The sequence below is a fragment of the Xenopus laevis genome, chromosome 5L (genome assembly GCF_017654675.1).
Source record: "Xenopus laevis strain J_2021 chromosome 5L, Xenopus_laevis_v10.1, whole genome shotgun sequence".
NCBI classification, from domain to species: domain Eukaryota; kingdom Metazoa; phylum Chordata; class Amphibia; order Anura; family Pipidae; genus Xenopus; species Xenopus laevis.
Genome location: NC_054379.1, coordinates 159,442,767 through 159,467,578, shown reverse-complemented (window position 1 = coordinate 159,467,578; position 24,812 = coordinate 159,442,767). Strand labels below are relative to the sequence as shown.

Here is a 24,812-nt window from a genome sequence, read left to right as displayed (position 1 = left end):
TTCATTTTTGGTTATGTAGTTTGGAACTTAACCAACAGGAGGGGGAGCCTCTCTCTATAAACCAGGTATACAGATAGAGACAAAGAAATACAAAGCTCAAGTTGCAAGGTTCAAGTTATAACTGCTCAGTATTTGATTACAGAAAAGATAATAAAAGCTCTAGATGGGCAAGTCTGGAACCAGGGTGAGAAATGATTCAAAAGAGTTTTTGCGCTTCTTGGATCCAAGTTCAATAAGTAGTGATTCCAAACACAGATTTGAAGTGGGTCATGGAACAGAGAGACCCTAGACGTTTGCCACATAAAGGTGAAAATAAGGGTACGTAAGTTGGTTCTGAGCCTAGAAGGCTTGGGTGTAAGGAACAGAGTATTTGAGGAGGCTCATATTGATCTAATTTTGAAGGAGGAAGGAACAGACACTAAAATAAAATGTACGGTATTTGGGTAAAAAAAGATCATGTAGCGTGAAAGTCTAGAAATAATTCCTGTAAACTTAGGAACAGCATTTCCAGTAATACAAATTGTTTCTCATTGGACTACAGAATAATATTATCAACTCTAAAGCTATTAAAGTGTTTGTCCCCTGCAGGGTTATGTTAAGAAACTATTTCTAAAATACTCCTGTTTTTTAAACACACACATATAAGGGCAATAAATAAAAAATAACCTTCTTTGCCCTTTAGCAGCAGAACACTAGCTAAAGGTCTGCGATAAAAATCTGCACCAAAGAGAAAACAACCCAAATCATATCAAGCTGGCAATTATATTCCCTTCATTAAAACTGGAAATAAAGACTTTACAGTCCATCTTTGAGTGTTTAGAGCACGACCTTTACATGTTCACAAGTGAGGACGTAATAATGGATTCTGTAGTTCAGAGCAGCTCTTAAAGGCATTCATAGTTCTTGAGACAAAGAAACGAGTGGGAGTCTGTTTATGGGGCCATCAGATCTGCCTTGTTTTCCTGGCAAATAATACTTCTAAATTTAGACCAAGAGTAGAAAATAGCCATCTCCTCTGCCAAATAAATGAAAACAAAGTTGTAAGGCTGATGATCTCACCTTTTGTCAGCAAAACAGCCCCGTCAGACACCAATACAACAATGAAGCCTCAAGAAACCACTAATGGACCTCCACAAACGCTCCTCTTTTTCCACAAGCTCATCATTCACCCTGCACTTCCCAGAATTGTGATGACCTCTAATAATAGGCCCTTGTCCTTAAAGGAAAACTAGATGGCACTATAAGTGGGGATTAGTAATTTTGGGATGAGGGAACCTGAAAAGACACAGAAGATCCCTTCAAAGATATTTTCTTGAAGGAACAAGCTGGTACTGCTAAAATGCAATGAAGTGAATCAATACGTTTCCTCCAGGAAGGCACACGGGTCTCCTGTGCTTGTTGGCATGTCACACTGTTTAGGGAAGCAACATGAATGCTGGATCTTGTCAGAGGACATTAAACATTTCCACAGTTCCGTGGTCAGTTATAGCAATACCATGATAGCCAGCACACACATCATTCCCTTTTATCTGTCAGAAGACTGAGTTTAGCCATAACCTTCAACAAATGAAAGTAAGGTCACCATGCTTTTCCTTGGGGATATTATTCGCTTTTCCTGCTCGTCGGACACTATGAAACAGGAGCCACCTATAAAATTACTCAATCATTACAATATACCTGCTAAATATCTAATACATTTTTTACATGATTAGGATTTTTGTACAGAATGGTGGACTCCAAGGAAGTAAAGAAGTAGTGGTTCCAACCATTGCAGATATTTCATGATGTTAAAACATAATCTCACCTTCCATACAATCTCAACTACTCTCTCTTCCTTCATAAACATCATAATAGGATTGGAGCACAATCACCTAAAACCTCAGGGAGCACACTGAAGCAAAACATCAAGGGGCATGGCTTTGCTGGAAGAGTACCCTGCAAACTGTTTCACAGAAGTGATGTGCGGGTCAACAAAAAGTTGACCTGTACCTAACTCTAACCAGCCCCTCCAACACTAGCACTCAACCCTAACCCGGCTCTAATCCGTATTTATAGAAGGCAGTGCTCACTGGAGGCAGAAGCTGACATAGTAAGGTAGCAGGTGAGGAGAGCGGAATGAAGAGCTCAACCCAAACCCAGGCCAGCTAATCGTGTGCGGAAGTCGGCCTGAATCTACCGATCCACAGGTCCCACGGATCACTACTGTACAGTCCGCTATGATAAAAATCAACTGAAATATCCATGGTACAAAGATATCTGTCAGAATCTGCCCAATATACATGTACTGGAAAAATTGCCTCCGTGAGTCTATGGGCAGCTTAAAACCAAAAAATATAAATATAAGATTATCATCCTATGGGCTGTGTTGCCCCTTAAATCCTGTTATCTGAAGGAAAGTTAAATAAGTATAGCCCTCAAAGCACAGCGTGTGCTAGTTGCCCAGATATACAGTATGCACAAGGAAAATTAGAGTAATTTTGTGTTTTATTACAGAATAATTTATATTATCATTATATTGTACATATGATTTAGCATGCTAACAATTGGGAGAAGGCAAAATGCAAAATAGACAAAACACAGGCAAAAGTTTTCCAGATTTTAGTTTAGTCTGGTGGAAAAGATTATTTTGTACACTTTTGTGCTGCAGCATAGAAATGCACTTACAAAATAATTCAGAAGTACTATTGACCGTTCTAAATTAATACCAAAAAAAAAAAAAAAAAATCCACACAGACGTTTTTTGAAAAACAATTAAGCTCACCATAGATCTGACACTTCTCCACTCTGAATAGGCTTTCTGCTCTTTAGTGTCAAAACTGGGACTGCCTCTGTTATGAAGACTGAAGATCGATAAATATGATGCAACACCTGCCAATATCACTGCCAGTGCAAATGAAGAACTCCCATGTTTTGACAGCATTACAATGAAGAAAACATACACGGAATGAAAAAAATCAGATCGGACAACGTTTTACAGAGTGTAGTGCCCTGGCTAACATTGACGCCAACGCCTCTGCCTATTTAAGGACACTGGCAACTCACTTTATTGCCTGGTTGTCTTAATTGTTTCCTAGAATCTTAGCTTTGTGCGTTGATTTGTTTGGATTTCTGTTTTGCCTGATTGATCCTGCAGTTCTTTGTCTGCCCTGACTTCAGCCTAATCTTTGATTTCAAACCAGTGTTGCGTGTCTCTGACCTAGACCCATTGAGTCTGATTTTGTCTTCTCTCTGGAAATCACACTTTCAGCTTCACTCAGCGTCTACTCCAAAGCAATGATCTCCAACCAGTGGCTCATGAGCAACATGTTGCTCACCAACCCCTTGGATTTTGCTTCCAGTGGCCTCAAAGCAGGTGCTTATTGTTAAATTACAGGCTTGGAGGCAAGTTTTGGTTGTATAAAAACTAGGTGTACTGACAGAGTCTCCTATAGGCTGACAGTCCACATAGGGGCTACCAAATAGCCAATCACAGTCCTTATTTGGCACCTTCAGGAACGGTTTTCATTCTTGTGTTGCTCTCCAACTTAGGGACCCCTGCTCTAAAGAAAAGGTGTCACACTTGAACAAGGGCAACCCGAGACCTGGTGCCATGCAGAAATGTAGCAAATAAAAGGTAAAACAGCTCCTAAATGTTGGCTTTAACCCACTAGGAAGACCCAACGCTTTATATGGAAGGGCACCTAAAGACCAGTTATGTTGAGTGTAACTTTATTCTATACTTATGAAACAACAGCAGGTTGAATGAGAATTTTCCTACATTTTTATGAGCATAGAGGGCTGAAGTCGCACATATGGGCCGATAAGGACTGGGGATGCACTGAATCATGAGAGATCCAGCCATATACGGAACACAATCCAAACCCTTATTTGCATATTCAATTTCAAGCACATTTTTAAATTGTCATCAATTGCTGCTTTGAAATCACATGACTACAAGAGTTTGAATTTGGTTTAGGCATCAAGGTTTTGGATGAATCTGAAACCTGCAACAAATGGTAGGATTTGATGCACCTCTAACAAAAACCTCTGCTGTAAGGTTACTATTAATTAGGCTGAGATTGCAATAAAAATGTTGTTGCCCCTTAAAATCTGTGAAACATGGGGAGAACTGATATTTATATTTTTTTTTACAAATGGGCAAATAAAAATAAAAGAAATTATATTTTCCCGAGTTTACAGTGCTTTTACGTGCTATAAATGAAAGTTAAAAAAATTATATTTTCCAGAGAAGATTTCTTTCCCTGAATTTTTGTCAGTTATGTATAATCATAAAAAGATGGTCAGAAGAGACTGCCGCAACTGCTTGCCTTGTGCAGTCTCAACATTGTTGTGATTTTTTAACTTTTCACAACCTTTAAATCAGTTGATAGCACTCACGGCAGCTATGACTTTATCAAGACGGATAAACAGGCAGCATCTGCATAATGTAACCAAAGCCCAAACTGATGAAAGTGGGTTCCATAAAAGCAAAGCTTATAAGGAACGAAGAAGCAACGGCAACTTTTCTAAGCTGGCTGCTTCCTGACTTTGACCTCGGAATGCTATTTCTTTGTACGACGCTTCAGCTGAATAATATTTTATGAATTATGCCTGCCCCCATACAAGGTATGTTGTCCCATTTGTTGGGCCAGTTGACATTGGCTCGGTAATAAAGAGGAAGAACGCTTGGCTGCTTCGAATGGAGAGGTAGCAGTTGGACCATATGATGTGGCAGTTTTTGTGGTAATATCTCCTTCTTATTAAGTAAATAGTACAGTGAATACCACCCAACCTGTCGACATTTTAAGTTTGCCGCAGACAGATTCCTCCCTTTGGTGTTTTTTCCACTTGTATATATTGCTAATGAATATGAATGAGCTGGAGAGAAGTTACTTCAAACCCCTTATTTCCTTGGTGTTCTGAAAGAATCCATTAAAGAGCCATTATACCCGTCCTGCTGAACATTGCTTCTTGCAGAATACCTATGCATGCCTAGTTTTATGCTCTCTCTTGTTATAGTCAATGGGCAAAAGTATGGGGGCAGTCCCTGCAGAATTGTGCTTCATACAGTGCAATACTTATGTTGCCATATATTTATGGTATCTCTCTGTATAGGCTATGGGCTTACTTAAAGGATGGTTCCTGCAGATTGTGCTTGGCAGGTCGGAGCAGCTATTCTCTCTCTATGGATTCTCTCTGTACAAGCAATAAGAAATCCTAGGCAGTTGTACCTGTTATGAAGAATAGCATACAAATCCCTGTACAGATGGTCAAATCCACAATGATGACATACCATGATCCTTTGGATGTTTGTAATGGCATTATAACACAAAAGAAGCCACATGGGGACAAATATGGAGTTTTGGCCAGTCGGAGGGACAACAGCTGCTTAGAGACAAAGCTACATGCTGAGCCAATAATACCTGTATAGTAGCCAAGGAAAATAAAGCAAAATGAAAAGAAATACATACCTTCAGCTTCTAATGGCAAGGTAAAATCAGCTTTTAGTACGACGCACACAACAGTATTCCAATCTAATTTGCAAATTAATGGTATTTTGAGCCAGGTGTCTCCAACCTTTTTTACCCGTAAGTCACATTCAGATGTAAAAAGAGTTAGGCAGCAACACAAGCATGAAAAATGTTCCTAGGTGGTGAAAAATATGGGCTGTAATTGGTTATCTGGTAGTCCCTATGTAGACTAGCAGCCTAGTAAAACTGGTTTTTATGCAACCAAAACTTGCCTCCAAGCCTGGAATTGAAAAAAACAAAAAAACAACTTGTGACAGTGCCGGTACGTGCACTTGAGGACGAGTGAATTGGCTTTACGAAAACCACCGACTGTCTTGGAGTTACCAAATGTTACCAAATGCCAGCAATTGAGATAAGGGACATGAGAAAAGAATTTGCTAAATTTTAGGACTGTATATTAGGATTTGAGCACAAGTCCATGATACAGTAGGAAACAACACACTGTAAGAAATCCACGTAGATATTAATGACTTTTCTAGCCAAAACAAGCAAATCATGAGAGCAATAAGTACTCCTCTTCCAGCTGTTTGATGGGAGTTTTTAGCTTAACGAGATGCCACCGGTCATTGGATGCAAACCAGCTCCCAAAAGGACGATGTTGGCTTTATCAGAAATTAAATCTAAGCAGACTCAATGCTTCAAACCCATATAAAGAAAGTCAACAGCTATAGCAAATGCAAAAAGAAAAAAAAGTTTAAACGATACAAATTATTTAAAAAAAATATATATTTTATAAAACTATAAACCACTAGATAATCCCCAATTGAGTTTATGGACTTCACGCCAACAGGTTTATTAGGCATTGGGAACACTTTTGAAGTATTCCAATATATTTAGAATACACCAAATACCAAATTTAGAATGGAAGCTAATTTTCTTCCAAAATTTAGTTTCAACGGAACCCTTATTCTAGTCTTAAGCAGGCCAGTCTTAGCTTGCCAACTCTCCCACTCAAAACAGAGTTTGGCCTGTGCATTGGGCCAAAGTGATGGCTTGCCGAACTGATATGTGATCTGGATATAAGGCATATTTAAATGTTCTGTCAGATGATCAACAGTTCAGGTTATTGACAAGGTCTTCATCATTGACCTAGGAACCAAACTATGGGTGACAACCAAGTGGGTGAACAGCAATTTAGATTCAGCTAGGATAACGTGATCCCAAAATTTCCTGTCTACAATAATTATTTACAGTTTTCTATTTTTTTTTTTATTAGTGCAAGGATTGTTAATATTAATCAGTTTTTAAATGAGAAGGAAAGGCATTTTCTACTTGGGGGTGCCAAAAGTAAGGCACCCCCTAGTGATTCTATTTACTTACCTGACACCAACCCAAGGATAATCCAGCAAGCACCACAGAGCAATCATCGCGCGGCTTCTTCTTTCTTCTCGCGGCTGCACATGCGCAGTAGAGCGAGAAGCCAAACTTTAACAAAAAAGTCGCCTATTTCATTCTACTGCACACGCGTTGCTATGAAAAATTTGAAGCAGGAAGGCGATCATTCTGTGGTGCTTGCTAGAACAACCTCCAGACTGGTGCAGTTTTCTGCTGATAGGAACAACGTCCTGGGGGTGCCTAACTTTTGGCACCCCCAAATAAAAACACATTTCCTTCTCCTTAAAAAAAACTGTGGATCTGTTTCCTTTGCTTGGCAAAACTTTCCTACTTTAATCACTATTTTGATTAATCCTGTTAACGGCTGAGATGAGTTTCGGAGAACATTTCTGGCCATCTCCTTTAATGGCTTATACACAAGTTACCGTAATATTTCCAAAATAAATGGAAAATTGATTTTTTCTAAAAACATGAAATATTTCTACAACACATTGCTCTTGCTGTTTTTTCAAACACAAAAACAATCTTTTTTTTCATATTAGTCCTGAGAATGCTCCTTCGTACTCTAACGAAGATACTGTAACAAGAAACTTCATGGAAAACGTACAAAACCATAAGATTATAGGGTATATGCTGATTTTTGATGTGTGTCCTTTTGGGATAATGCATAAAAAAAGTTCTCTCTAATCAAGATGTATTTGCAGCTGGCATGGTCTGAAAACCACTGAGTTTGCAACAATATTTACCAAATTATAATACCATTGTGCAATGGTACCAAGCTGAGAGAGGCCGAGGGCATTCAATATAACGGTTACCCTAACAACTAAGCACTTTGCAATTATCGTAGAGTCTTCATGGGTTGTCCCCAATGCCTAAAGATCAAAAAAGCCTCTACAGTTGTCCAAGCTGAAAAATCTGATGAGTGCTACTTTTTATGGGCACAAATGTAAAACCATGGTTAGTTGGTATCGAAGAATGAAAGAATATGAATCATTGAGGTTAGGCTGATTACACTGAGCCCAGAGAGGCAAGTTCAGTCTTAAAGACAAAACGAGAGATATCAGCAAAACCAAAGCAAAAAACTGTCTTTTTTTCAATTACAGCTTATATCATATAGAGACGTACTGGGTTCCAAGCAATACTGTAGCCATATGCCAAATTAATTCCCAGCCTGGCAGTTCTTCAGGTGACAATCTCTTTAAAGAGCCAATAAGGCTTCAATATTTATTTTCTTCCTGTTGTAATCTGATAATGAATATATTATTATTATATAATTATTTCCGCCTTCCTTTATTTTGCCTAGTTGCTATGAAGGATTGACCAACTTTACTTCCTTTACACTTCCCACTACTCTCATGTAGTGTAATAATTTCAGCTGGAGGTGTAAGGGGGTGTGGCCTTAGGCCATAGGGGGGGCAATGACAAAATACCAGGGACCTGAGGTTTGCTGGATAAGGGGTCTGTCCGTAATTTGGATCTTCATAGTTCAACAAGTCTACTAAAAAAACAATAAAACATTAAAAAACAATAAGATTGTTTTGCCTCAAATAAAGAATAATTATATTTTAGTTTGGATCAAAAGCACAATACACTGTTTTAGTATTATAGAGGACAAGGAAATCATTTTTTTTCTTCAATGTGAACTCTCTCATAATGTGGGAGATGGCTTTCCTGAAATTCTGAGTTTTCTGGATAACGGGATTCCACGGTAACGGGGTAGTTTATACCTTTATGTATGTATATATACTATATACTATATATGTTTATAGTCCTTATATATGCAGCCTACGAGGTCCTACCTTCACAACTTTTAAACATTTTTATTTTGAAAAATAAAAATTGCTGCCTTTCCAAAAATCCTATGCTTTATAAATAATTAATAGCTTTGATTGGATTGATTTAACACTGTTTAATGAATAAACATCCTGCCGCCTCTTTAATTTTTCTAGATTAGGGATGTATTTCCTATTTGTTTCCGGAGCCAGGATTATGGCCAAAGGTTACCTTTCAAAAACAAAAAAGATTAATAACTAAAAGCAGAATGCAGTAGCATTGCAGATACATTACAGAATACTTGCAAGGGATGAAACAACAGCAGGGTCTAGGTTTCAGAGAATGTAAAGGACAACTAAAGCCTAAAATGAATAGAGCTAGAAATACAGGATTGTATATACTTGAACAGCAATGAACCAGGATTTCCCCAGCAGCTCCCCATCTTGGATCATGTTAGGCTTCGAGGAAAAAATAGGCTCGCCCAAGCGGCTGTCTGGTTCAAAACCTCTTGCCCAGTTTTTAATGTTTTACAAATCGGGCAGATATTAGCGAATGGTGGGGGTTTGGCAGCATAGCCACACCCCCAACATCACCAGTACCTACAATGTCACCAATCCCACCCCCAACATCACAGCTCCGCCCTTTGACATCACCAACCTGCCACTCCACCCCTCTGTCCATATTTTGATGACAGAAAAGGTGGCCTTACAGAATACTGAACGCTGACTCTCCAAGACACATTGCAACTTTGTATGAAGCCTTCTCAATAGTATCAGCTATAAACATGTTTTATTCTGAATTGAGTTATATACAGGAATGGGACCTGTTATCAAGAATGCTCAGGACCTGGGGTTTTCCCGGATAATGGATCTTTCCGTAATTTGGATCTTCATACCTTAAGGGGGTTATTTATTTTCTAAAAAAAAAACTCCTGACTAAATCCGCACGGGTTTTTGGGGCATATTTATTAATACAATTTCCCGAAAATTTTGTTTGTGGGAAAAAATCGTGAAAAAAACAATTTTCACGATTTTTTTCATCCAATCTTCATGATTTTTTTGGGGATTTTTCACCCGAAAACTTCAGGGTATTGCCAGAAACCCAGCGCACATCAAAAAATCATTGGGACTTCTCCAATTGAAGTCCGATTTTATAAAAAAAAATCACGGATTTTTGCATTCAGAGTTTAGTAAATAACACCCTAAGTCTACTAGAAAATCATGTAAACATTAAATAAAGCCAATAGGCTGGTTTGGTTTCCAACAAGGATAAATTATATCTTAGTTGGGATCAAGTACAAGCTACTGTCTTATTGTAACAGAAAAAAAGGAAATCATTTTTAAAAAAACAAATTTTTTTGGATAAAATGGAGTCTATGGGAGACGTTCTTTCCGTAATTCTGAATATTCTGAATAACGGGTTTCCAGATAATGGATCCCATACCTGTAGAAGGTACAGCAATTCGGCTAACCTTATTGCGTCTGGGGAGGAATTAGAATGTCTGCTCCTAAAAATGTGTTAAAGATGGATTAACTGCCATCAGAGAATTTCAACCTGACCAGGGTCCATTATAATTTAAATATAAGACCATTTTAAAATAAATAAATAAAAATAATTAAAAAATATCTGTTAAATTCAGTCTACCATACGTCTAGTCAATAACTGGACTGCTGTACAATGCAACATAAAGCTTAAATAGTTTGAAAATATAATGATCGCTATATGATTTCGTTTGCTTCCTAATTACTTAACGTTCCTTGTCTAATCAACATTGTAAAATACACTGGCAATTTACTGAGCAGCTCTGTGGTTAGCACAGTTGCCTTGCAGCACTGGGGTTCTGAGTTACACCGAGACTAGGGAACTATCGGAGTTTAAAGTCTGTATTTTCACCACATGTCTGCGTGGGTTTTCTATGGGTATGATGGTTTCCTTCCAGTCTCCACCAACATACAAGTCGGTTAACTGCCTCCTGATTATATTGACCCATGTGGCTTGTGTGTGTGTGTGTATATGAAATGGCCCAGGTAGGGGGGGGATTGCTTTATTAGATTATTAAATAAGATGTACCTTGTATGCGAATTCTTTCTCAAAATGTTTTTTTATAGGTATGGGATCTATTACCCAGAAACTATTATCCAGAAAGCTCTGAATTATGGAAAGGACATCTCCGATAGACTCCATTTTATCCAAATAATCCAGATTTTTTTAAATTATTATTTCTCTGTAATAATAAAACAGTAGCTTGTACTTGATCCCAACCAAGATATAATGAATCATTAATGGAGGCAAAACCAGTCTATTGGGTTAATTTAATGTTTAATTAAAATTTAATTTATGTTTTTGTAGTAGACTTAAGATATGAATATCTAAATTATGGAAAACTACAGGTCCTGAGCATTCATTCTGCATAACAGGTCCCACATCTGTATATTGATTATAATAGTTCATAGTTGATATACTCCAGAATTAATACAAATAATGCTCAGTGTCAGTCTTAGTGGAATGGGTAAGGAAAAAAAGGAAAAACCTCATCCCGTTCTAGAAACCTACATCAACCAATCAAACGTTTGTCTAGAAACCAGACAGCTCTTTGCAATTCACTTTACAAATAGGACCTGTAGTAACGAATTAGTTGCGATTAAAACATTTTTTACATTTTTTTAAATTGGAACCAAAAATTCAGAACTCTTCCCCGTGAATAACAGCGTAATAAGATCATTTTTAAAAATGTAATCAATACCATCTCCAATGAAATAAACATTTAGAATATAAAGGACCTCAAAATATCACTGATATTTGACTTACCGCACTTGGACAAATGACTCGCTTGCTTTTAAAAAGAAAATCCCATTTTTCAGGACAGCAATGATCCAAGGGCACTGGAGAGGTTAATATTTTTTTGCGAAGTTCACTTAAGGTATCAGGGGAAAATTTTTAAGGAAAAAAACCCCTTTGAATATGCAATGGCTAATCTAAAAATACCTTTGAAATGTGTAAGTAGCTATGAAACTGCCAGAAATAAGAGAAAAAAAATACCTGTCAGGGCAGTTATCACACCATGGCTAATTGATTACAAATGTTTGAAGGTCTCAGCAATAAATCAGCACTTTAATCCGGCATTAGCCTCTCACCATCACCCACCCCTGAGCTACGCTGATGTCTCAATGAAAAGCACCGATTCCGCAATTCGCCTAATAATTTTCTCTGACCCTTGACATAACTCCCTTGTTGTATCAGGAGCCATAAAATATTAAGACGCTCACTAACTAAAAATAAGCTTACAATGACTATTTTAAAGGCTGTGTGTGGCCTTACCCATATATTTTTGGCAAGATGCTCTTTCTCCGACCACAGCTATATTCATCCAAGAGCAGTGGCACTGGAGAGTCTCTGTCTCACCTGTCAAAGCAGAGGAACTTTGTTCAGAAGACCACCAGGAGTCCATGGACTTGATCCATGGTTCTACCACAGTCAGTCTCGATAAGGAACCATTAGCAAGACCATAAAAGTCTTGGGAAGAGCAAAAGGAGGTCCAGACATGATGCTACATATTTGATGGTCTCTGTTAGAATAGAACTGTAGGAAATAACTGAAAAAAGAAGGGTTTACTATTTAGACATAGTCTCAAGGTACCCAGAATAGAACTAAAATCCTTTGGATCTTGAATGTTCTGTTACACAGTACCCACAGTATGGAAGGCTTTGCCAATAACAGTCCTAGAGGTATCTTCACTGAAAGATATATTTGCTCACCCAGGGTTTTTGATACAATAAGGAGCATATCTTCATTCAATGATATATTAAATGCTTTTAATTGTATGAAAAATATTATTATTATTATTATTATTATTATTATTATTATTATTATTATTATTAAGTATTAATACTTTTTCCACATAATGTATAAAAGTACAATTACAACAGGTATGAGACCAGTTATATAGAATGCTCAGGACCGGTTCTTTCAATAGGTTGGATCTTCATACCTATAGTCTACTAGAAAACCATTTAAACATTAAATAAACCCAATAGGCTGGTTTTGCCTCCAATAAGGATTAATTATATCTTAGTTGGGATCAAGAAAAAGCTACTGTTTTATTATTTCAGAGAAAAGGTCCAGAGCATTCTGGATAACAGGTCCCTTACCTGTACAATTTAAGCAACATACCAAAAGTCAGCCAGCCCATGTCCATCGTCAGGGCTACAATCATTATTGAAAGTCTGATGCCCCATACATTAAGATTCAATTTTGGAATGCTCACATTATTTTGGTACATCTAAAGCACAGTAAATTAGTGTTTTGATTTTCTTGATTTTGTAGACGAATAAGATAACACATTTTTTTCTTTGAAATGAAACGGAAACAGGAAATTATTTATCTGAAACAGATAATTGAATATATTCTAGATCATGTTGCGTGTTTTATTAATAAGCAAATTATATAATTTCCTTGTTCTTAGATGTTGCCATTGCATTAGGTTCATTTTTTATGTTTTTTTTAATTTACTTTTTGTTTTGTTCAAATAAAATACAATGAAACCTCAATTTTCAACCCTGATTGGCCCCACCGATATATAAATATAAAAATGCCTTTTCACTGATTTTACATTTTCCCTAGTTTTGCACAATTTCTTTCTGGTCTCATGAAAAACAGAAAATGGGGGTTCTTCTGTATGCCCACTGTTCCAGCAGCTGTGATTGGAAAATTTTGGGTTAAAGAACAAAATAACAATTCACTACATTTTAGACTAATAACTGCACCATCTAAAGTAACATATTTTACTTGCCTTATATCTACTAATTACTCCCTTCGGGTTACAAACTTCAGCTATTTTTCTAGCTCTGTTTGTAGTATTACATGTGCAATGCAAAGAAGGAACCCAGGAGCCACTGGAAATGTACAATATTAGCACAAATATTCATTATCAGAGCTATAATAAATTCTGCCGAATATATCATATAGCCAAATAAATGGCATCCCTGCTTGAAGTATTGGCAGTGTTTGTCATTGTGTAGATGTTACGTCTAATGATTCGGAAAGCTAAATATGAATTTAAGTAAATGTTTCACTTTGTAAAAATCATTTGTGTGTTGATTATCAACAGAATATTATAACAAAAAATCCATTACAATTTTTTTTTTTTTTTTTTTAAACAAAATTTTGATTAAAAAACTTAAACGTTAAAATATATGATTTCTAAAATCTTAGAGTAAAATCATTGTTAAAGTACTCTGCATTCAAATGAATACCTTTACACTCATAAATGGAAATTCTGGCTTTACAAATTCTCATTCCAAACTGATACACTGGGTCATTTATAATCTCCCTCTATATTGCTTATAAAATATATGAAGACTTTATGAAATAGATTACATATAAATTTATAAGTGTAATAAAATATAAAAGAAACTGATCCGTTATAGATTAGTACAGGTATGTTATCCATGATGCTCGGGACTTGGGGTTTTCCAGGTAAGGGGTATTTCCTTAATTTGGACCTTAAGTCTACTAAATCAGTAAAACGTTATATAAATCCATTAGGATTGTTTTGCCCCCCCATTATATTTTAGCTGGGACCAGTACAATGTACCGTTTTATTATTACAGAGGAAAAAGGAAATCATTTCTTAAAATTTTTAATTACAGGATTCAAAGATGACCGTAATTCGTAGTTTTCTGAATAATGAGCCTATGGATAATGGATCCCATAATGTAGAGACCTGTTCTATCCCTCACAAAGTCTGCACATAATATGTAAGTTTTCCTTATATCTATAAATAAAAGTCAAATTAAATTTTGCTCTAATTCTTATCATAATTTTTTTTTATAATCCTATAAAGCTTTAACAACCTTGTATGGCTTTTACCTAAACCCTCCCAATTCACATGATATTTAAAAAGACCTGGGTTTTTGGGTAGAGAGTATCATTCAATGGCTATTAATATTCCTTTAAAAGATTTGCCATTGATTATGATGATTATGAGAAAAGATTATGAGAAAATTGGCTGCTTTGTACAAGTAGAAAAAAGAGCCAAATTTGCAAAAGAAAAAAAATAGAAAAACATGTTAAATTTAAGCAACTGATTAAGGAATAAATGAAAATGTTTTGATTTAACACTACTAAAACTTGATATTTAATAAAAAAAACAGCTACTATTGATAAGAAGTCTTATTTTAAGAAAATTTATGAAAATGTGCAATTAAAGGACTACAAAATGTTACTACATGAAAAACGTCTGCTACACCAATATTCAAACGTTTGACGCTCAGAGTTTCTACCTTTTCATTTGAATCCAGCTTCCCTCTCCAGCCATGCCAAACACCTTGATCACATAAAATCCATTATTGCCATTAAAATGCAATCATGTTAAACAGCCAATAAAAGAACAGCCATATTACTGGCCAAAAAAAGAAAGAAAAAAAAAAGGAATGAATATAGGAACTACAAATGTTTTGCAAGTTTAAAGTCCTAATGAATATGTAGAAAGCCTCCAATGTAAATATTGTGTCCAAAACTCATAATATTAAAAATAAGGCGGGGGTATATAAGACTACATCTTTCATTTAGTATGTATAATTTAGGGTTTTTGTTTTATTTTTATTTTTTTTAGTAGCAATCAACAATTTCCCTATTTAGCTGCTTAAATCCCCAGGGGTTAATATAAATCATATCAGCAGCACTGAAATAAAAGGCTGCATTATACAACCTTACTGTACAAGTTGTATGACATTTTTCTACACAAAAAAAAACAGGGTCTCCCTCCACTGAGTACCACACCACCCTACCACCGTGGCAATATGTTAATTGTTTGCCCATTTCTCTCGGCTGTGTAATATTTGTATGCAAAATAGGCAAATACTGCAGTTTTCTAAAGGTTCCAGGTTGCAGAATTAAGTGCAAAAATATTTATCTAAGAGGTGTTTTTGTTCTTTTTTTTTTTTTTACGTGGATATAAACTTTGATGAAGATTGGCATCCAAAAAGGTTTTTTTTTTGTTTTAATTGCAGAGGAGGAACGGCTATAATTTATTTTTCTCTCTCCAGAACAAATACACTGCAGACGGATTTAAAACAGCAAACGGACTGCAATAAAACAATTGTAAAATAAACGGAAAAAAGACGAAGTGTCTAAAACACATCAAAAACAGATGACTACGTCTATGATCCTCTTTTAAAAACCGAAAATTGGGTCTTCCCTCCCAAGTATGGGCTCTGAACTTTGGATCTGACGGAGTTAAGAAGAAAACTCAGTTGCATGTGTTTCCATTTATCTAAAGAGCCAGAGAGCAATTTGAAGACCTTGAAAATATCACAATCATATTTGAGCAACTATTATCTTAATATGCAAAATGTTAAAAGCCGTCAAGATCCTATGTATATATACCCAATGGTCCAGTTAGATTATCCAGCCCTGCTCCTCCAGCTTCCTTATAGCTGAGCTTGCACTCTTAGCTCATTTTAAGAGAATTACACAGTAATAAAGGATATTAACCACCCCGACATTTTTACTTTGAGGACGTAGACTTCAAAAACTACTGAAATAATAGAGCAACCATATGTAGGGAGGCTTTTCTTTAAGGGTGGGAATGCATTCTCGAATGCAGAAGAGTCGATTTAAAAAAAAAAAATTCTATTATTACAAGGGTAAGATCAAGTGAGATGCCTCCAGATTTTTAAGTACAATAAATAAGTTGTCTATGTCTATTGGAAGATTTTTTTACATTCTAAAGAAATAAAGTCTATCCCATATATCTTGAGAAGATATTGACAGCCAAAAAATCTTGATGATAGAATATGGCGGGTGACCAGCCCCAAATTAGGAGAAATTAGCATATAATGTTACATAGATGACTTTACATTAACCCCTTCTTCAGGGAAGGAACGAATAGCATGATTTTTGACCACTGGGAGTAAGGGAGAAAGATGCTCAGTAGCTAAAGGCTTAAGAATAATAGAATATAGAATAAGAATTGACAGTTGGATAGACACACAAAAAGACAGATTTATACTTCCTACAGGTGATGTGGTCAACACAAAATGTCTCAGCTGAATTTTTTTAGCTGTGGTTATTTTAGCATTGACAACTATATTTTTAGGTAGATTTTCAAATATTTCTTCAATATCTTCAACAGAAAATAGAAGGAATAATATTGACTTGAGGAATGATTTCAAGATAAAACCCTGGTTTATCAAGAGAAATACTTTTGACCGGCCATAAAAAGAACAGTTGCCCTATTGCTCATTGAAGTTGAGCCTTTGAAAGCGAGTTTGTATTAAGAGATTCTGGCAGTTAAGGGGTAGAACATTCAACATTGAAATCGCTCCCATTCAACAGAAGGGAGAGTGATTTATAAGGACAAAATAACAGAAGCAAGCTTACCTTCTTGACAGCCTTGTCCCAAGTTTAAATCCAGTCTCCACTAACCAAACCCCCTAAAAAACCCAACTTTTGGTTAACTTTCTTCAGGAACCTGTGTGTTTAAATTTAAAAAAAAAAAAGGGTTTCTTTTTTTTCTCCTCTTTAAGCCATTTTTGTTTTGCAAATGATTTGTTCGGTGCTCGGTCTGAAGACAGGCACTTCCAGACTATAAAACATGCAATTTAAGGACACAAGGAAACCATGTAATTAAGACAAAGTGTTACTTTGGCGAGCATGGAATTTCACAGTGTCCTTCCATTTGCTTTGAAAGTTTTGGAACACAATAGTAAAATTGGTATACAGAACCGAAACGACATTAGATCCTAATATAAAGAGCGTAACCACAGAATGTGAATGTGCCGACCCTGTGCCATTAACTCACGGGTTCACACAGTCGGCGGGTGTGCCGCTAAGTCACTGTTTGCTTATTTAGTCAAATACATACTTTAGTGCACATTTTCTAAGACACTGGATATGTCAACTGTGAAATTTTGCATCTTCTAGTTTGCCTCGGAGTAACCAAATGACAATAACTAAAAAGAATCGCTGCCTGTTATACTGGATGCCAACTGTGGTGCATCCATACAATGGTACAGAAGGCATCCCAAAATACAAAAATCTATATTTTACAGCAAACTTTTAGGGTTCCATTCCCATCTGCGATCTGAAACTTGGATAGGGTAACCCCTACCATTTAGTAAGGCTACATGTATGTGACAGTTTTGAGATTCTCAGTCATCCTCATTCTAAGTGGCGTTCAAGCTAGGCTCACATGGGGAGGGGGCAGCTCCGAAGTGTGGGAAGCGGTGTACTAATGAATGTTCCAGTTTGTCGCTAATGAAGTTTATTTTAAAAATAGTAGGAGCTACTTTGAAGGCAATGGATTAAATGCCAAGTCTAAAAAATTCCTCAAGGATAGGGATGATAATTAAGGCAGAAGTGATCAAACAAGTTTCGCCTTACAAAAAAAACCAGCACTTTGGTGCAATCAGCATCAGATTCGGACAAAAAAATAAATAAATAAATTGCAACTGCCCCACAATGTCCTATAATAATTGACACTAGCACACAGATCAGATCCAGAACTTAAAAGGTTGATGGGTAAGAAAAAAAAAAAAAAAAAAGACTACATAATTCCCCTAAGAATCCACTAGTTGTGAATAGGAATGGGCGAATTTTTTCGCCTTGTTTCACGGCGGAAATGACGCCCATAGACTTGTATGGTGTCATGCGACAAAAAAAGACCCACGTCAAAAACATTTTGACGCCCATAGACTTTAATGGGCGTCGGTGATATTTCGCCGGCCGCAAATTTTTGGTGAAACGAAAGGGGTCAAATTCACCCATCCCTAGTATTGAATAAGATAAATTGCCTGATCTGGACGTGTACCAAACGTGTACCTTCTCCTGGCTCATGCCTCAAGTCCTCTGCTCTTGGTTTCATTTTTTACAAGTGCTTAGCGCAACTGTGCCAAAGAACATGGGGGAACATGTAAACATGAACTAGCACTGCCATCCCATTATTCAAAGCACACATTCATCTTTTCCTCAAAGCTTAGGTGAAATTCCTTATCGTTCTCTATGGGATGCCTATCAAGGTAGTAGGGAATGGGGGGAAAAAAGCATTTAAATTAAAAAAAAATGTACCATTAGCATGTTATAGATGGACCCATTCTAAGCAACTTTTCAGCTGGTCTTCATAATGTAGTTTGTTGTATTTTTGATTGATAGGCCTTTCTATATTGCTCTTTTGAGAATGCAACCGAATATTCTATCTGCTTTTCAGGGTCAATGACCCCGGGAAACCATAAAAACATATACTGACTGTGTGGCTTCTTTTATTGTTATACTTATTTTTTTTATTGCTTATCGTTTTCTGCCAGAGGTTTTTCACTTTGATTGTAAGCCCTATGAGTCAGGGACCTCTTTCCTCTGGTCTCCATAATCTTGAATGAAACCACATTTTTTATTTATTTTAGTTAGGGATCTACCAAACCCCGAACCCCTTGTGAAAGATTCAACTGAACAGAATCCAAACCCTACTTTGCATATGTAAATTAGGGAAACACGTGATGATTTGGATTTGGTTTGGCCATGCACTTGGGCTCGGCCACATCTAAATCATGCTAAAAAAGGCCGAATCCCAAACCAAATACAGGATTTGGTGCATCTATAGTTTTATTGACCCCAGATTGTTCTATTTACATATTATTCTCTGTATAGTGCTGCATGCACAAGTAGTGCTATATAAATATACATAGGTTATCTTTTGTCAGGCCCTCTACCAGCCCTTTAAGGTGGTTATAAAGAGAACCTTTTTCATATCTTGATGTCATATTATTATGCTACACCCTACTTGAAATATATTGAGATATCCTCCCTGTTCCACAAAATGCAGTAATTCAATATCCAATTGTACCCAAAGCTTGATGGTGGGTAGCTAATATTCATCTGACAAATTGATGGCTATCATGGCGCCGCACTACAGCATCTTTCTACCTGTGCACACTCAGAACAATAATTAAATATGACTGAGACGAAGCATCTGATGGAACGTTCTCACCATAGGTTCCTCCAATTGTGATTAGGAAGTGGACTCATTCCCTGAAGTGAAAAACATTTATAATAATCATATATTTAACAATATTTAGGGAGATGTTTCAAAAATAACTGTTCAGCAAATATAAAGGACTTTGAGGGGTACTGGATTTCTGGGAGTCCTACTCTAGTAAAGCCTAGGGATTTGGGGTTAGAGACAGGGGAAAAGTTCACCTTAATCCAATAAATCATCAGGAAGAAAGCACATTTTAAATAAATTAATATAAAGCCAGATGCCGCCAGCAGTTAAATAAAAAATACCAGAAAAAATGATTTAATGTATAAAGGGGATAAGTGTCGAAACTCATGAAGGGTTATGCAAAATAAGAAGGAACAGCAACAACAAGGAAAAAACTATATAAAAAAACATGACCAATGACAAACTGCACAAAGCAGTATGGTCAATTAAAACAAGGTCACTTTAGGTGAGCAGGTTCCTCTTTCTGTGCAAGAGATTCCCATATGACATTTGGTTTCAATCTTAGTTAATGCTGTGGTGAAGACAAAAAACTCCAACGTTCGCCCTAGTCAAAAAGCCTAAACATCATAAGGGAGGGGGGAAGACAATTCAACAGCTTTCTGTCTACTTTCTAGTAGAAGCTCCTCTGAAGGTAAAAGGTTACACACCTTATAGCCTCATACATTTTTATACACATTCAAGAGACAAAAAATAAATGCACACATTCTTTCTTATCACAATGTCTAAGGGGCAAATTTATCAGATTTATAGGTCGAATTTTAAGTTTATGTGAATTTATTTATTTTTTTTTTTTACAATAAATTTGAATATACTCAACTCGAATTCGAGGTTATTTTAGAAAAAAAATAAGTCTAAAAAACACGTCAAACTCAAACGAATATTACAGACCGAAAACTTGAATCGAATTCCACTAAACTTGAATCAAGTTTTTTCTCTGAAAAGAACGTGAATGTCAGAAAGGCTGTTAACATCTTCAAATGGGTCACTGGACCTCTGTCATTGACTTCTACATGAACTCGGCAGGTTTTAGGTGGTGATAGTCGAATTTGAGTTGTTCCCAGGGTCCAGGCATGATAGATCTCTCAAATTCGAATTTGGATTATTCCCAACTCGAATTTGTGAGTTTGGACCAAAAATCCAACTCAAAAAATTAGAATTTGTATTTACAATTCAACCCTTAATAAATCTGCCCCTAAATATCATTGGGAGAAAGACTATTTAACAGCGTTCTTCCTACTTTTTTATCTCATGCCCTTCCTTCTGGTCCCACACTTTATTATTTTAGAGATAGTGAAGTTCTTCTGAAGGTAAAATGGGGGCCCACCTTATAGCCTCATACTTTTTAATACACACGCAAACATCATTGATAGGAAGACAATTCAACAGCTTTCCACCTACTTTGTACTTGCTGCCCTTCCTTCTGGTCCTGCATCTTATTATTCTAGAAGTAGTGAAGTTCTTCTGAAGGTAAAAGAGGGCTCACCTTATAGCCTCATACATTTTTATACACATGCAAGAGACCCTATTAATGCATCATGTTGCCATGACCCGTCATTTCTTTGGTTCAAAGGGGGTGACAAGATGCATTTACCAATAATACATTAACCCTAGGACAAGCAAAACAGTAGTTTGTCTTAAAATCATAAGTCACAATTATGCTTATTAAAAAAGTTGAACCATATTTAACGGACAGTAACAATTGCACATATAATTGAAATAGTGATATTAACAAGCTCCATACCAACACCCTTCATTTTACAAAGTGGATGAGTTAATACAGAAGGATAACCAGATCCCAAAGTCAAGGCAGAACTCTCCCCAGATAACTTGCCACTGTCTATACCAATTGTTCTGCTTATTATACTTCCCCTGACATCTTCCTCTACATTACTAACAGCCAACTGTATGAATGGCGCCCAACCCAATCCTTATTAAAACCTTCACTCATGATACAACAGATGAAGCAAATTACGGATCAAGCGTTTCATTTCTGCTGACTGTGTGGGAACGTATTTTCGGCACCCCTAAAGATGCTACAAACTCCTCCAATATTTCACAGCACAAACCAACACATAAATGACATTGCTGGTTTCCCAGAACTTAACCAATTCATTACCAAAACCACAATGCATTTTGGATGAGCACATGGAGGTCTTCAACACTTAAACCCTAAAAAGATCTATGAAAATCATCCCCCTATATTTTAATGAATGTATTAAAAAAAAACAGCCATGATCATCCAAACATAAATGCAGTAGGTTTGCCTAAAAATAATGTGTAATATTAAAGTTTTTTGTTTTTTTTGGGGGGGGAAGGGGGCAAGGAATTATGTACTTCGATTCTGTCTATGGTCACTACTTGCATAGGGGAATTCAATCCTTAAGAAGTCTCTCCTTATTTTCTCCTACAAAGCAGCAGTTCTATTTTGCTTCACAGCTGAGAATTAAAAAACCAGTAATCCATAAAATTGTTATTTTAAATTTACATGATGGAGGTGGAACCATGAAGGACAAGGTAATGATGTAAATAGGGCAAACAATGGTGTTAATGGGCGTGGCTATGATGTAACTAGGTGGCGCATAACAGATCAAGTCAGATCAAAGGGAAATTTGGTGTTTGGTGAGATGTAAGGGCGGCAGAAGGGCAGGAAAGAAGCAGTCACCTGGAAGCAAGGAGGAACATCAGGTAATTACGTATTTACCAGTCCACACATTGCTGGTAAATCTGTAAAACTGGCTCAAGCCATGGCTGTTATCTTACATGCTATGCCGCTGAAATACTGGCCAGGTGATAACCCTAGGGAGTGCCAATTTGTTGGGCCTACCCCAGGACAGTTGGCACCTAATCGATAAAGCACACCATTATGCCATCATTTTCTCATGGGTCCCTTGCTGGACAACAAAGTCAGAAAAATGACTAAACAGTCCATAAGGCTGCCCAAGGTGCCACGATAGATGCCTCGGAGAAAGGAGGAAGATGGCAGCAGAGCTTTCTAATGGAAAATACCCAAGGACAGTACATATCTTCAGCTAATTGACTTCCACCAATGAATTTGAGTTATCTTGCTAAAGGCCTATGTTCCCATATGTTCCAACTGATTTTAATTTGATCATTGTGGTCTGAATGCTCGGATATAAGGACTAAAGGATTAGTAGCGCCACAAAATGAAAAGGCCCTAAAAACAATTAAATTGTAACACTCACTGTGTGAGCTTTTTTCTCTTTAAGGTCAATGGCACGAGGCACTTTGCTACATTGGTACATCATACTCGTTGCAGGTGACAAGATGCCCAAAAATGCCTTTCCACTGCCCTGAATGTAAATCAAATAGGGATGCACCAATCCCTATTTTCAGGGTTTGCCCAAATCCAAGGGTACAGATTTGGACGAATGCAGAAAAAGAACCCTTCTTTTGCACCGAAAAAGCTGGCGCACAGACATTTTTTTCCAAGTTTTTAGAGTTCGGATTTGGTTTGTCCAGAATCCTGGATTCGGCTGAATTCGGATAAAAATAGCTCCGGTTCGGCTGAATCCCAAACCAAATATGGGGTTCAGAGCATCCCTGAAATCATTACAAGTATTTTGGGGCATGTTGTGCTTTAAACATGATTTCCCTATGGGAGACAAACCCCCCATGTGTCCATAGACACCAGAATGACTTAGATAAGAACATTAAGCAAGAAGAGGGAAACAACACTATGGCAAATGGATGGGCATGAAACAGCCTGGCACTTATTAGGAGAAGACAAAAATCAAGTGGAAACATTTCAAACACTTCTGGGATGAATATATCCTTGAACAAAAAATGATAGCTCATAATTATAGTTTATAAAATTCTATACATTTTATTAAAAAAAAATAGTTCCAGGTAATACATCTTTAAAACTTCCCTTGGACACAAAGCCAGGTCTGCTGCCTGCTGTGCCCGAGTTTATATAGACAGACTTGATTTAAACTCTGTTAAGGAATCTCCAGCCTAGAGCTTCTGTGACAGCCAATTACACAGCAACCAGCTAAGCAGTTAGCTCGACCGGCTCCCAAAAAAAAAAAAAAACGCAAGAGACGCTCTCTTACAATGAGTTACAGATTCCCAATCACAGAGAGACAAGAAGCAAAAGGAATAACAGAAAGGATCCAACCACCCAGTAAATCCAAAGCAGACCTTGCTTCAAACTACACAGACCCCAAAAAAAGAAAAGATGTGAATTATTATAAATCATCGCCGTTGTTGGGGAATATTAGGCATCTGGCTGTGCCAGTTTCACTCACTTTCCTAGATATAATAATAAACGCAGAATAAAATTCAAGGAAAGAAAATTTTTTTTTATATATATGACATGAAGTTTGAAAGCCTGAACAGAGTATTGTACAATTTCAAGGTTCTGCACTCCATATGCTTTCACCGTACAGGAGTCTTAAGCGTTTGCTGTATTTGTACTTTCTCCAAATCCTCATGAGTCAGAAAAATTAAAAAGCTATATCCTTCTGGATGCCAGGAAAGGCCTTACCACGGATCCTTTTGTCAAAATAGAAAGAAAAAAAAAAAAAAAAAAAAAAGAAAGCCACACTGAAAGTCTGTCCCCCTTTGAGAGCTCTGATGTCATCAACCACATGATACTGCCTTCTCCAGTAACGTTGCTTCCAAAAAAAAATAGGAGTTTTAAAGCTTTTGCTTTTTTGGATTGTGTGAATGCTTCATTCGCCTCACAAACAACCACAGAACCACAAGTGCGGTGCACGACTTTCTCCAGGAGGACAGCGCGGAGCCTTTGGTTTTTCAATGGTTAATCTCCGCAGGTCACTACCAGCCGTCGAGACCATCGCTGTCGGTAAGTGGCTCTTAAACCACAATAGGTGCCGTAATGATAGTCTCTTGCATTTTTGGCCCATGCTGTTAAATTCATGTATGTGCTCTGATAGAATTCATAAGTCTAACATAAAATAGGGGTGTATAGAAGATGATATTACAAGACTAGGGATCATCTGTCAAGTCGAACTATCCATGGTGACCACATTCTCCATTTTTCAGTCTGAGGGATATTTACTGCTGGGACATACAAAAAGCGGACAGGCGCCATTCAGCAGAGGAAGGAGGACGATGGCGTCCAACAGTCTCTTCAGCTCGGTGACACCATGTCAGCAAAACTTCTTTTGGGGTGAGTACACTAATTGTTCAATTGGTTTGGATATGGGAAG

General features: G+C 37.0%; 2 protein-coding genes across 8 annotated transcripts in view; one reads left to right on the top strand and one right to left on the bottom strand.

Moving 5' to 3' along the window:
• Positions 1 to 24,812, bottom strand: part of supt3h.L (SPT3 homolog, SAGA and STAGA complex component L homeolog) — a 307,390-nt gene that overhangs the window by 219,644 nt on the left and 62,934 nt on the right. The window lies entirely within an intron of this gene.
• Positions 24,206 to 24,812, top strand: part of runx2.L (RUNX family transcription factor 2 L homeolog) — a 178,748-nt gene continuing 178,141 nt past the window's right edge. The window contains exons 1-2 of one of the 4 annotated variants that reach the window (XM_018261541.2): positions 24,206 to 24,445; positions 24,646 to 24,772. In XM_018261541.2, coding sequence (XP_018117030.1) covers positions 24,715 to 24,772 — 58 coding nt within the window. In that variant the 5' untranslated portion in view covers positions 24,206 to 24,445; positions 24,646 to 24,714. 4 annotated transcript variants of the gene reach the window in all.